This window comes from Phoenix dactylifera, chromosome 5 (genome assembly GCF_009389715.1).
Source record: "Phoenix dactylifera cultivar Barhee BC4 chromosome 5, palm_55x_up_171113_PBpolish2nd_filt_p, whole genome shotgun sequence".
In the NCBI taxonomy this organism is placed as follows: domain Eukaryota; kingdom Viridiplantae; phylum Streptophyta; class Magnoliopsida; order Arecales; family Arecaceae; genus Phoenix; species Phoenix dactylifera.
In genome coordinates, this window is record NC_052396.1 from 1,408,845 (window position 1) to 1,421,847 (window position 13,003).

General features: G+C 40.4%; 2 protein-coding genes across 6 annotated transcripts; one reads left to right on the forward strand and one right to left on the reverse strand.

The window, feature by feature from the left end:
* Positions 1-556: 556 nt before the first annotated feature.
* On the forward strand, positions 557-5,081 carry LOC103703915 (protein disulfide isomerase pTAC5, chloroplastic). Of its 4 annotated transcripts, none has more exons than XM_026803384.2 (6): positions 557-1,109; positions 2,962-3,057; positions 3,222-3,320; positions 3,722-3,965; positions 4,381-4,479; positions 4,570-5,025. In XM_026803384.2, the coding sequence occupies exons 1-5, from the start codon at positions 606-608 to the stop codon at positions 4,446-4,448; spliced, it is 1,011 nt and encodes a 336-aa protein (XP_026659185.2). In that variant the 5' UTR covers positions 557-605; the 3' UTR covers positions 4,449-4,479; positions 4,570-5,025. The 4 variants fall into 4 exon arrangements, with proteins under 4 accessions (XP_026659185.2, XP_038982361.1, XP_026659184.2 ...); XM_026803383.2 differs by having other exon boundaries at positions 561-1,109; positions 4,442-4,479; positions 4,570-5,081; XM_008786972.4 differs by having other exon boundaries at positions 562-1,109; positions 3,222-3,314; positions 4,442-4,479; positions 4,570-5,081.
* LOC103703917 (pentatricopeptide repeat-containing protein At3g09040, mitochondrial) lies at positions 4,981-11,508 on the reverse strand. 2 transcript variants are annotated; one of them, XM_008786978.4, is made up of 2 exons: positions 8,072-11,508; positions 4,981-7,936 (listed from the first exon to the last, which is right to left on the reverse strand). In XM_008786978.4, the coding sequence occupies exon 1, from the start codon at positions 11,319-11,321 to the stop codon at positions 8,211-8,213; it is 3,111 nt and encodes a 1,036-aa protein (XP_008785200.1). In that variant the 5' UTR covers positions 11,322-11,508; the 3' UTR covers positions 4,981-7,936; positions 8,072-8,210. The 2 variants fall into 2 exon arrangements, with proteins under 2 accessions (XP_008785200.1, XP_008785201.1); XM_008786979.4 differs by having other exon boundaries at positions 4,981-7,971.
* Positions 11,509-13,003: the final 1,495 nt, after the last annotated feature.

Sequence of the window (13,003 nt, forward strand, 5' to 3'; positions counted from 1 at the left end):
AACCCAATCCAAAAAATTCGAGTTCAGCTTGGGTTCGGTTGGGTCAACCCATCCCATCCATGGCTTCAAAACTTGTGTTTGCACCCCCTATGGGCTGCAGCCCATGAGCTTAAATAATTTTACAGATTTTGGTCAGATCGGGTCGGATCGTAGTATTTAAAATCCAAAATTATCTAAATTTCAAATGAGTTGAATCGGGTCGGATCGGGTCTGGAGGTCTGAATTTAGTAAATCCAGATCCGATCTGAAAAATGGAACGATCCAATTTTAGATTCCGATCCAACCTCACATGTCCTCCAAACGGATTGGGTCGGATCGGGAGTCAATCTGACACATTTACCGTCTTAGGTATAATATAATTTTTTTTGACATTATTGACATTAATATATTGGGCATCCGTATGCCATCTATAATATTAAATTAGTATTATATATCTCGTACTACTATCCTGTTGGAATCGGTACGGTATACTTGATCCGCTTAGATGGGTTGAGACATGGTTGTAAAAGCGACGCATTAAATTAAATTGCACAATATAAATCCGTCCGGGCTTGCTCTCGCGTGCTAAAACGTGAAAAAAAATCTTCCCCCCCCATCCGAATTCGATGGCCTCCACCCTCCCCCTCCACCCTTACCCTCCTCTTCTTCGCCCGCCCCTCAATTCCGCTTTCCTTCCGACCCCCTTTCGAGTCCACCGGAGCCGTAAGCCTAGCTCCTCCCCCAGATTATCCATCATGTCCGCCGCCGCCTCCGACCCTTCGTGGGAGAGGGAGGAGGCCCGGTGGCTCCGGGAGGAGCAGCGGTGGGTCCGCGAGGAGCAGCGCTGGCTCCGGGAGGAGTCCCGCTGGAACGCCGAACGGGAGTCCCTCCTCCGCGAGGTCGCCGCCCTCCGCCTCCGCATCGAGGCCCTCGAGCGCGACGCCGGGGGGCTGCGGGCCTCCGTCGACCCGCTGCCGCTGCTGGTCGAGGAGGCCCACGTGAAGGAGATGGTTCTTGAAGAAGGGGTCAGGGTTGCGAAACCTGCACCGGAGAAGAAAGAGGTCGTGGAGGAGGGGAAGAAGAAGACATTGACGAAAGGTTCAGAAGGAGAGGAGGTTCGAGCGATGCAGGTCTGCGTGGTTCCACGGTGTTGATTTCCTTGCAATTTGTGCTATGAATTTAAAGGCGAGTCCGGTTTTTATTGAATGAATAAATTGCACTAGTAATAGCGTACCTTTACAATTAACCAATATTTTTCTCTCATTGCTTTTATAACTGATCCATGATTTTTAGCTTTGATAACTGATCGTCGAATGATCTTTGCAAAAAGGAAGTAAAAAATAAGTTTGACTGATAATTCTAAGGATGGTACATGATACATAACGCTTTCCAAGTATGGTTATAGAGTCTTTTTACAAAATCATGTTATGACATTCAGCCAGAAAAAAAAACAATGTCATAACAACCAGGGAACAGTATATAATTGTCATCGGGTCCCAACACTATACAAATCCCTCGCCTTCATGTATTTCTGTCAACAACTATATATTTCATTAATACATTTGATTGCCGGATGGTGAACGTTCAACATTATTTTAGGTTAAGCTTTATCTTACTTGGTCTGGGTTATCGTCAAGAGTTATAACGGTGTAATCAGTTCAGTTATCTTGGATGTATTATGTAAAAGAATGAAGAGATAGAGGAATACATGCATAACAAATTAGTTGAACTGATAGAGGAGTTGCTCGACCATTGCATGCCTCAATGACTTAAGCAAATTTCATAAGACAACGATAAGGCTCAAAACATTGTTTGATTTAAGATGTGGGTCAATAAACAAATGAGATGAGTGCGATAAAAATAATATTCTTGAGTTGAACGTCCGGTAAAAATAGGAAGGTCAAAATAAGACATGAGTATATTAGAGGTGGTTTATAACTTGCACCAAGGAGAATGTGATGGATAACGTATGAGATAGTGTATGACCATGAGCAAGTGCAGCAAAAGACAGGTCTTTGAAAAGTAGATGTGTTTAAATTGGTGTTTAGTGTTCTAGAAGAGTAAAGAAGACCTGATCTTAAGTGAGAGGAAGCTGTGTTAAGGATTTGGATTAGCTTGTAGTAACATTGGAGATTTCCCATAATAGCAATAACCGGTAATTGAAGATTCATGTGGCCAATCTCAAGCAGCTGGTACCAGTCTTAAAGTTTATGGTTATGTTGGATTTTTCACATTCTGTTAAAAGAAACAAATATTCCTTAATGTTACTGTCAAAGTTACTTAGCTACTCAAACTCAAGAATGCCCAAGCTAATCCAGCTCATTTTTCAAAATGATCCATATTGTGTGACGGTAACATCTAGTACTAGCATAACTTCTTTTAGGATCAATAGCATAATCTTAACTCATGTAATACTAGAACTTGGCATCTGCAATGCATGTTGGGACACATAACAGAGAGGAGCATTTGATGGATGGACGTGATTTCATCTAATGTGGAAAGCTAGGAGGAAGCGACATCATGCTTTAGGAAAGAGCTAAGATGAATACTGGAATGCAACATTTAAATTTCTTTTAGAAAAAAAAAAACCTTGTGGATAAGTACGAACGAAGCAGCATTCTGGACACTTGCCACACTTGGAGACATGGGAGACCCCAAAAAACAATGGGGAAAAACATCTTGGGAGACAGGGGGGAAAATGTGGAGGACAAACAAAGAGGCACATATTGGCATATGCATTGTGTAAATGTGGCGAAGAATAAACCTGGAGTGAACACACACAGAAGTTTGGTTTTTTGCTCGAGAAGAGACTAATGAGCCATGCCTTAGATCAACCCTTCAGCTTCCTTTTGGTTTGTGGGTATGATAGTTCTCTAACTAATGCGTCAACTCGATTTTTTGCATTGACCTGAATGTCTCATATAACTTTTATACAAACTTACTTTGCTTAAAAATATTGCTGATTTATGTATAATTTTGCAGGAAGCTTTGCAAAGGTTGGGCTTTTATTCAGGTGAAGAAGACATGGAATACTCCAGCTTCTCGAGTGGGACTGAACGTGCAGTAAAAACATGGCAGGTGAATGATTCATTATTTTATTAAAAACAATCTTGTGAAAAGTTCAGAGCAATATTTAGAGAATATTTTTTTTTTTGTTTTAATATGCCTGAAAGACTGGCTCTGTTATGCTTGCTGCTTCACTTATCATGGGGATTGACATTGTAAGAAATTTTCCCCTACAGGCCTCACTAGGGACTCCTGAAGATGGGATTATGACAACAGAGCTTCTGGAAAGATTATTTACAGAGCAGAGAATGGGGGATTCTAGCTTGAAAGTAAATGTAGTTAAATACTACTTTATTTCTCTTATCAAGTACAGAAAACTGTTGGCTCGCACGCTGCGTCTGGCTTGATTCGTTCCTGCTATCATACTTGAATTACTTGAAGAGGACTCTGATGTGTGAATTCACTAGCACTGACTATACCGATAATGTGCTTGTTAATTTTTGTTTAGGGCAATCTAAAATATTACCACTTAATTCTCTCGCTGCAAATCAGATTGAAACTTGTTACCCAATTTGAAAATATTCTTTATTTCTGCTGCAGTGAAGTTTTTTGCAACATTTGGACCCTGTATTTTTCTTCATGTCATAAATTTTCATGATGCTCATAGTGCTCGATTGACAAGCTATCAACCTATTTATGTCATGCAGCCAATGATTGTGGTTGTATTTTCTTGCAGGATGGTGCAAATGGAGCAGCTGCTGCTTCGATAACAGAAATTGCAGAGATCCAGCAAACGGTTGTGAAAGAACGTGGTGATGCAGAAGTCCAGGTATCCCAGCGAAAAGTGTTTCTTCTTGGGGAGAATAGGTGGGAAGAACCATCCAGGTTGGTGGACGGGAATAAACCCATTAGCAGAAGCAAGGTTGTATCTACGAGAAAGTGCCTTTCCTGCCGTGGACAAGGCCGGCTAATGTGTACAGGTACTTGGAATTCACCCTCGTTGTTGGTATGAGTCAAGGCTTTTGGATTTTAAGAAACGTTAATGCTTCATGTCAATATATAATCACAAAAAATTGACCATCATGCCTAGTTGAAGCCTACGAGAGATCGTGAATTAATTCTTGAACTATCACTGTGCTCACCTTCTCAATTTCATTAAATTTTTTCTGTAACAGAACCACCGATGCTTTACATGTATCCGAGGTTGCTTCCCATTTTAGCTGGTTATGATTTACCATCCAAGTTTTCTCCTGATAGTCCCTCGTTCTTTTAATCCTACCTGTAACTCTTATTGGTGTTGTGAAATCTTTTATTTGTACTTGCATTCTTAATATTTTCAGAACTCCGTGTCTGTATGAGTTGACTGTGCACAGATATTGTTACCTCTTTTGACAGCAACCTTGAAAATTTTTGGAACGATTGTTGATATGTTGAACAACTTCTATTCATTTTGCAGAATGTGACGGGAGTGGTGAACCAAATATTGAACCACAGGTTAGTTGTTTGGTGTTACTAACTTGCATGTAATCATTTGTTGCTTCATCTGCCCGCTCTATTTTTATATGAATTGCTTGCTGTCTACAGTTTCTGGAGTGGGTTGATGAAGGAGCAAAGTGTCCATATTGCGAAGGCCTGGGTTACACTATCTGTGATGTTTGTGAAGGGAAGACTATAACGGAAACATAGTCTAACTGCATACAATATCTTTCCACAAAGATTCGCTTTAAAATGGTGCAAGGATGTGAATGCTGAATAATTTTATTGACAGTGAATGCTGAGAAATTGGGAAAAAAGGGTTTTTCGTGCAAGCCTAGCCTGCTGATTTCACAATAAAGACAATAAAATCAGTTGACTTCCTCTAATTGCTAATAGGAACTCGAGTTGGATGTTTATGTCATCAACCGTTTGTGCCCTTTTAAACACCGTAACAAGTCGGAAGGGGAGATTGACAACTTTTCTTCCAAAGGTAATGTAAACAACATCACTTTACTACGATTTTTTATTTTGGGATAAGGGGAAGGAAGATCCACCCATTTATTAGAACTTGCACCAGTTATATGTATGCCATATCATAAACAGAACATGTGCTGGTTATATGTTATGCTTGATCAATTCTTCTTTTGCTCATGAAATCGAAATCATCAAATGGGAAATAATTTGGAAAATTTTCTGCTCAAAGTACCAATCAGCACCACAGTGAATCCCGCCATCAGCTGTGACACTGATTTGCATCATTGTATGAGCTTCTCAGTCGTCTCCGAATTAGCTCACGTCCACCATGGTCTCTTCCACGGTAATGGTAGATGGTTTTTCACAATTAATTGAAATGATGATATTAGATATTTTCAGTTAAACTAGTTAGTTTCCACAAGGGTGAGAGGTGCCAATGGTAGATACTTTCACTTGCAACTTTATCACTTGCAGTAAAGATTATTCATCATACTGAGTCCAGCTTGTTTCCCTCTGGTATTTGGTTGCTCTTATCAACATAATTTTGGCTGGAGGTTGCCAAAGAATTTTTGGACCGTTTGGGCAGTTATCTTTTTTTCTTTCTTTCTTTCTTTTCTTTTTGAGAATATTACAGCTGGCTATCCTACCAGAAATGTTGTGATCCATTAGCGCCTAGGGATAGATTAAAAAATATATCTCGTGGATAACTCAGTCCTTGACCACAATTTCTTGGGATCAACGTATCCTTACCGTCCACAATAGTTGTTGCAGCAATCTTGATTTCCATATCTATCATATGGATCCTGCTGCCTTCGGTATAGAATTTTGCATTTCAAGTGTTATGAACGGACCATTTGACATCATATCAGACTGAGAGATGTAATGAAGATTGAACTACCCATTTATTCTTTTGATATGAAATTAGTACACCTTAATATGATAACAAAAATTCTTGATATGTATCAATAAAAAGATGGCCAAGCTTACCACATATTTATCCATTAAGAACAGATTTTAGAGTTGAATCCAGACCCTGCGGACCTGAAACCGAGCCCTCGCAACTTGTTGAGCTATGCATTTCTGCACCAAGTAGCAATCAGTCGTACATGCAAAAGGACATTTAAACAGTGGTAAATTAACATAACGAACAAAATGACATATGTTCTATTTACCAGAGCGCTGCTTGGTTTGCGAATTTTTTTTTTATCACTGGAATATTTTTTTGAATTTTTTTTTGTAAATATGATATTTGGAAAAATAGTTTTAGCATGTTTAATTGATCATGAAAAAATGGCATATATATCTCAAAGTGGCTTATACTTAGTTGAGCATCTAATTTTCTGAGAAAGTTGTATGAAATATCTATTATATCTTTAATAAATGACAAGATCCTATCTATGGATTTTGATGGTTTAAGAATACTTTAAAAAAAAAAAGAACTCGAGTGGAAAATTAGCTTTCCCATGCCTTCCATAGGTTTTTTTCCCCCATAAAATATGGAAATTTTATTTCTATGAAAATGCTACCTTTTCAATTTCTTTTTTTAAAAAAACTCCAACTAAATAAGAGATATTTTTTTGTTTTTCCGTTGATCATCATTTTTGTTCTTTTTTTCGTGAACTAAACGAGTTCTAGATGTTTTATAATTATGGAATGTGGACTCCTCTGCTGTCTTGCAATGCAGCTAAATCAACACATATAACTACACATATTATGAATAATAACAATGCATCATCACTGGAACCACTCTGAGCATGTCCTACCTGACTCTTGTGCTCGGACATCTCCAAAAAGAGCTTAAAGGCACGGTCACGCATCTGAACCTTCTAAGAAAGTGGCAGAATGCTTGTTAGGTGAATAGGATGGCTCTGAGACTTTTATCTGTAATTGCCTCAATAAATCCAACGCTTCCTTTTCTTGAACATAACCAGCAATTAAAGCTTTATCTTGAACATAAACAGCAATTAAAGCATGGCCAGCACAAGCATATGGAGGAAAACCTTCTCGGCAGCTGTCATTTCCCCAAGTTTTGCATCCAAGTCAACAAGAGAAACTCCCGACATAAAAGATTATAACTGAAATCAGATACTGGCAAACAATGGGTCTGTTTTCTTTCATGACAAGAAAATATTTTTGCTAACCTAAAGAACTGTCAGCAGAAATACAAAACTTTCCGCATTACAAGAAATAATATTTTTGCTAACCGAATAAAACTGTCATCGGAATAAAATGCTTGTGAAACGATAATGAGAGAGAACCAGTAGGGAACTTTGATAAAAGGAATCTTATTTGAAAGGGTTCAGAAATTCTCTCAAATTTAGATCAATTTTCTTGTAGAAACAAGAGATAAGCACCACAATTTTCAATTACACTGATCCAATTGTACATGGGAAAACAGAAAGGCAGAAGTACTGCTGATTTGATTACATTGATTCAATTATTCACTGATTCAAGAACCATTTAGTCAGTTCATAATGGTTATTGCGGGGGACAACTACAAACCATGGTTTTGCAACAAGGACTCCACAAAGAATTTCAAGAAACATCTAAGAAGCTGGTAGTAATAAGCAATGATGAGTGGGAAGACATAAAATTGACTACATCTGAAATTAATTTTACAGAAAGAAAAAATTTCCTGTGCTTCTTTATTGAAGGCTTGTTACAAAACTCATACATGATTACACTATCAAAGCAAGGATATTGACAAACTATTTATTGAAAAGAAAAATACAATCAGCTTGAAGATACTCATGCTGTAAAGTAGGTCAAGAATTACATTTCTTTGGAAGAATACAATATGTCAAAATTGCAAAGTTTTGAAAAGAGGTTTGACAGAGCATGTCAGTCGTAGCTCTTTCTGGACTAGTTTCGTAGCCCAAATATCAGTTCCATTTCATTGAACATGAGAAGTCAATAGATAGAAAGAGCAGACCCTTTTTTCCTGAAGCTGTTCCAAAATTCCAACTTGAGCAGATCCTCAAGCAATGCCAGACATAAGAACCTACCATCCATACATATTATTAGACTTTTGATGAGCTGCAAGTAAGTTATGCTGGTAGATTAGATAAATTCTCCCGTGATGAGATTTTAAACTACAGTTTTGCAGGGACAGTCTAAGGTAGGAGGAAGAAGTTACCTTCTTACATGAATAGCAAGCCCCTTCATGTATGGTAACTTAGCATTCCTTCCCATGACGGTAACTTTAAGGCCAAACAGTATCCATGGCCTTGGATTCATAACACAAGGAGTTTTGTGAAGGAGCAAACAAGGGGACCTCAACCAAATTCTTCATCCAGGACAAGTAGATCAGGTTCAGCAACATAGCCATCTTCTTTCATTAATACTGTCAAATCAACCAGAGTTTCATAGATGTCCACAGAATCAGGGTGAAATTTGTCTCCTGCAATGAATAAGCTCGTCTTACTTCCCACTGTAATCCAGCTACACCCAGGCGACTTCCTCACTCCCCTTTCTTTCATGGCTTCTCTCACTTCCTTAGCAGAAGCCCAGTTACCAGATGCAGCATATATACTAGAAAGCAACACATAAGGAGAAGAATTATGTGGTTCTAACTCCATAAGCTTCTCAGCTGCTCGTTTCCCCCTTATTCCATCCCCATGCATTCTGCAAGCCGCAAGCAAAGTGGCCCAGATCACACCATCAGGTTCAAAGGGTAGCCTGTCAATCAACTCCTCGGCCTCTTTAAGAGAACCACCACGGCCGAGGATATCTATCAAGCAAGCATAGTGATCGACTCTTGGAGTTATGCCATACTTCATGGTCATTGAGTCAAAGAAACCACGTCCTTCAGAGACTAACCCTGCATGACTACAAGCTGTAAGAATGCCAAGGAATGTGATATCATCGGGCTTTATTTGTGATTCTTCCATCGCTTGGAAGAGATTGAGAGCTTCATCAGCATACCCATTCTTTGCTAATCCTACAATCATAGAGTTCCATGAGATGATGTCTTCTTTCCCTTCCAACTCTTTAAAGACTTGAAGGGAGGCGCTTACATGTCCACATTTTGAATACATGTCTATAAGAGCACTGCTCACATACTCATAGGAGTTATAGCCAGTCTTAATGATGAGGCTATGGATTTCCCGGCCATCTCCCAAAGCAGCTAAGTCAGCACAAGCTCCTAGAACACTAGCAAAAGTAGCCTCATCCGACTGAATGTTATAACTACGCATTTTCCGAAACAATAACAATGCATCATCATTATGACCATTCTGAGCATGTCCTGAAATTATAGCTGTCCATAAGACTAGGCTGTTGTTATCGGGCATATCCAAGAAGAGCTTATTGGCATCGTCAAGCATTCTGGACTTCAGATACATGCCTAAAAGTGAGACCCCTAAGAAAGTATCATTAAACAAAAGGCCGGATTTCAGTGTGTGGCAATGCACTTGCTGTCCCATTGTTATTCTTGAAGGGCCAGAACATGCAGGGAGAATGCTTGCAAAGGTGAACTGGGAGGGCTCTAAGCCTTCTATCTGCAGTTGCCTGAATAAATCCAATGCTGCTTCTTCATTATTATTTTGGACAAAACCAGCAATCAGAGCATTCCATGAGACCACACTCTTCTCAGGCATTTGTAGGAAAACCTTCTTGGCAGCTATCACTTCCCCAAGCTTTGCATACAAGTCAATTAGGGAACTTCCAGCATAAACATTTTTACTGAGATCAGACTTGATGGACAAGCAATGCATCTGCTTTCCTTCCTCGAAAGCTTGTAGATCAGTGCAAGCACTTATAACAGTAGCTAAAGAAACCTCATCTGGCGCCAACAGATCCAGCCTCATCCTTTGGAATGTACTCAAAGCTTCCTCCTCATGTTTATTATGGACAAGCCCTACCATCATTGCATTCCAAGAGACCGCGTCTCTACTAGAAATAAGTTCAAACTGCTTCTTTGCATCATTTAGCTCTCCACACTTAGCATACATATCTACAACTGCATTGACTGTAAACAGACTGACCTCGAGATTGCTCTTGATTACAACAGAGTGTAATTGCTTGCCCAGGTATATATCCTCCAAACAAGCACATGCATTGAAAATGCTGACAAACGTGAATTCATCAGGCTTAAAGCCAAGTCCCTTCATCGCAGAAAACAAGTCGATGACTTCTTGTGGCTGCCCATTCTGTACATGGCCACCGAGCATTGCATTCCACATAACAAGATTCCTCTCATCTGAGAAGTTAAATACTTTCCTCGCATCTTGTATACGGCCACATTTAGCATACAGATTAATCAAAGAACTTCCGACGAAAACATTTGTATCCAACCCAAGCCTAATTGCCTCGGAATGGACTTGCCGGCCATCACCAAGGGCCATCAGATTGGCAGCAGCACTCAGCACGCTTCCCAGTGTCGACCGAGTAGGCTTCACACCCCTGCTTCTCATTTCCTTAAAGAAGCCAAGAGCCTCGGTCTCGTGCCCATTTTGAGCGTGCCCGGATATAATTGCATTCCAGGCAACAGCATTGGGCAAGGGCATCTGCATAAAGAGCGCTCTCGCATCTTCAAGCCTTCCGAGACTCACACAAGCTGTTATGGCCGTCACATATGTGACTTGGTCTGGCGTGCCACCTGACCCCTCCATTCTTGAGAACAATCGAAGCGCTTCATCAAACATTCCAGTTCGAACATAACCTGCGATCATATTAGTCCAAGAGATAGTGTCGGGGTTGGTGATCCCATCAAAAACTCGACGGGCATCGGCCACATGGTTGCACTTCGAGTACATATCAATCAGAGACCCCTCGCAGAAGGAATCGGACTCGAATCCACTTTTTATAACCTCGCAGTGAATTTGCCTGCCGCAATTTAGAGCAGCCAATTGAGCGCAGGCAGATAGAACGATCGCGAATCCAAACTGGTCTGGTGGAGCACCGAAGCACCGCATTGATCGGAAGGCCCGTATGACCTCCTCGGTCGACCCTTGCCGTGAGTGGGCGGAGAGGATGGAGTTCCATGCAGGCCTGTCTCGCTTCTCGAGTTGGTCGAATGCCTTCTGGGAGTAAACAAGATCTCCCGACTTGGAATAGAGGTCGACGAGGGCATTGCCAAGCCTGCCTGATAACTGGAAGCCAAGCTTTAGGATACGGGCATGTAAGGTTTTGCAGTCCTTCGAGACGCGGGCTCTGTGGGGAATTTCGTCGAATGGGTGTCGGAACTGAGAGAGAAGGGATTGTTTAGAGAGCGATATCAGGAAATTGGCGTAGGTTTGAGGGTCGGGAGGGAGTTTTGGTTGGGAATGGGGCTCTGTCGGAGGCCAGGGAGAGAGAAGTGGAAGAGGGGAGGGGGCTGGGGAGAGAGAGAGCGTGGTGGTTTTGGGTCCCAGAAGGCGTTCGAGAGGTTTTGCGGCGGAACGCATCCGGTTTCTCGGTCACGCCTCCCCGATTACCCGAATTCTATTGATGGGCAGCCGCCAGCTGTCCATTTTTCAGTCCCACCACTACACGGGGAGTTAACGAAGGAAAAAGCGTGTGGCGGAGGAAGAAGGCAAGGTGGCGGCGTGGGCAAGGGACGGTAACGCTGAATTTGCTAGCTAGCTCACTGAAAATATTAATAGACCTCAACGAGAGAAAAACTCTTTGATATAAACCCTTTTATTTATTTATTTATTTATTATTATGGCAGTAGTTCATGTCAGCCTAGCATGAATACTATCCTTAGCATCACTAGAAAGAAGACTGCATAAAGGTGAGGAGATAGAGTCGGGCTCAGTTCAAAGAACCTCTTCCGAATGGTGAGCATATGACAAATTATTAGGTAAACCATATCCAAAGGATCGGTCCAAATCTTGGAGCACATGTATGATGGATAACAGGATGAATTCTCATCTCACCACATTACCCCTCCTGTATTTAAACTATTCAAGATCAAAATAAATCTCGGTCCGCTGAAACTAATCCATCTAATAATTTCTCTCGTTCGACTCATCATCTCACCACCATTGACAGCTAGTCTGAAGACACCTCCTTCCCTAACCCGAATTCTATATGTAGAGGTTCTTATATGGATTGCAAATGAAATCATTGCAAGGAGAAAAGAAGGTCCATAAAGTGCTCCATGTTGTTAATGGTGGCTTTCTTCTTTAAGTATTTTTGGATAGGGCTAGCAGGCATGCAACTTATGTTTGTCAATTTTTAACAAAGATTGGACGGCATGATCTCATGAGGCGAGAGAGTTTCAAGGGTGAACCAGACAAGACATGAACTCGGCAAGACAATTATCCATGCTCATGACACCATTGGCCCCTAGCCCTTTCACATACCCTAGCTTGTGTTATCACATGCCCTTTCGCAAAGAGACAAAATTCGGCATGAGTTTTGTCCATTAAAGAAATTTGAATTTAAGTAAATAAATATATTTTTTCTTGCATATTGCTTGATGAACAGGAGTTTAAAGGTGAATTTATCAATTCACGCTTACTCCAATTGCCACACCTTTTTTTTTTCTACATATTTTGGGTTTGAATGCTTGATAGAGCATATCCAAAAGTTTAATCTTGGATAAATAATGTATGAATAGATCTAAAGAACAAAATATAGTAAATTCTCCAATCTGACTCAAATCTCGCATCATGGAAACATGATCGTTTAGTCCATCAAACGAATGGTTGTGCTTGGCCAAAGCTAAAGGTGCAACGGGGACTTATAACCCACTACCATGATCTGACACAAAATATAGGGTTTGGGTATGAAAAATAAACCTAATAAATCATTCGATTGGGTTTGAGTTCCCAAATTAGACCTCGAGCTTGATTGGATCAAGATTGTATTTAGGTTGATGCGTAACCAAAAACCCAAACCCCAACCCTATTGCGTGCATATATACAAAAATATTATGTTTATACCCAAACATATAAACATATCCTTTCATACATAGGACTGTTTCACCACTCTCTACTCCATGTTTCTCTAACACGATTGAAGAGAAAAATTGATATATACGACACAACCGACCTTGTTCCCCCAAAATTGAGTCCGTATATTTTATGGTAGTCTCTTTTACAATATATTTATTGTGATTGGATTTATACCAGGCTTGATT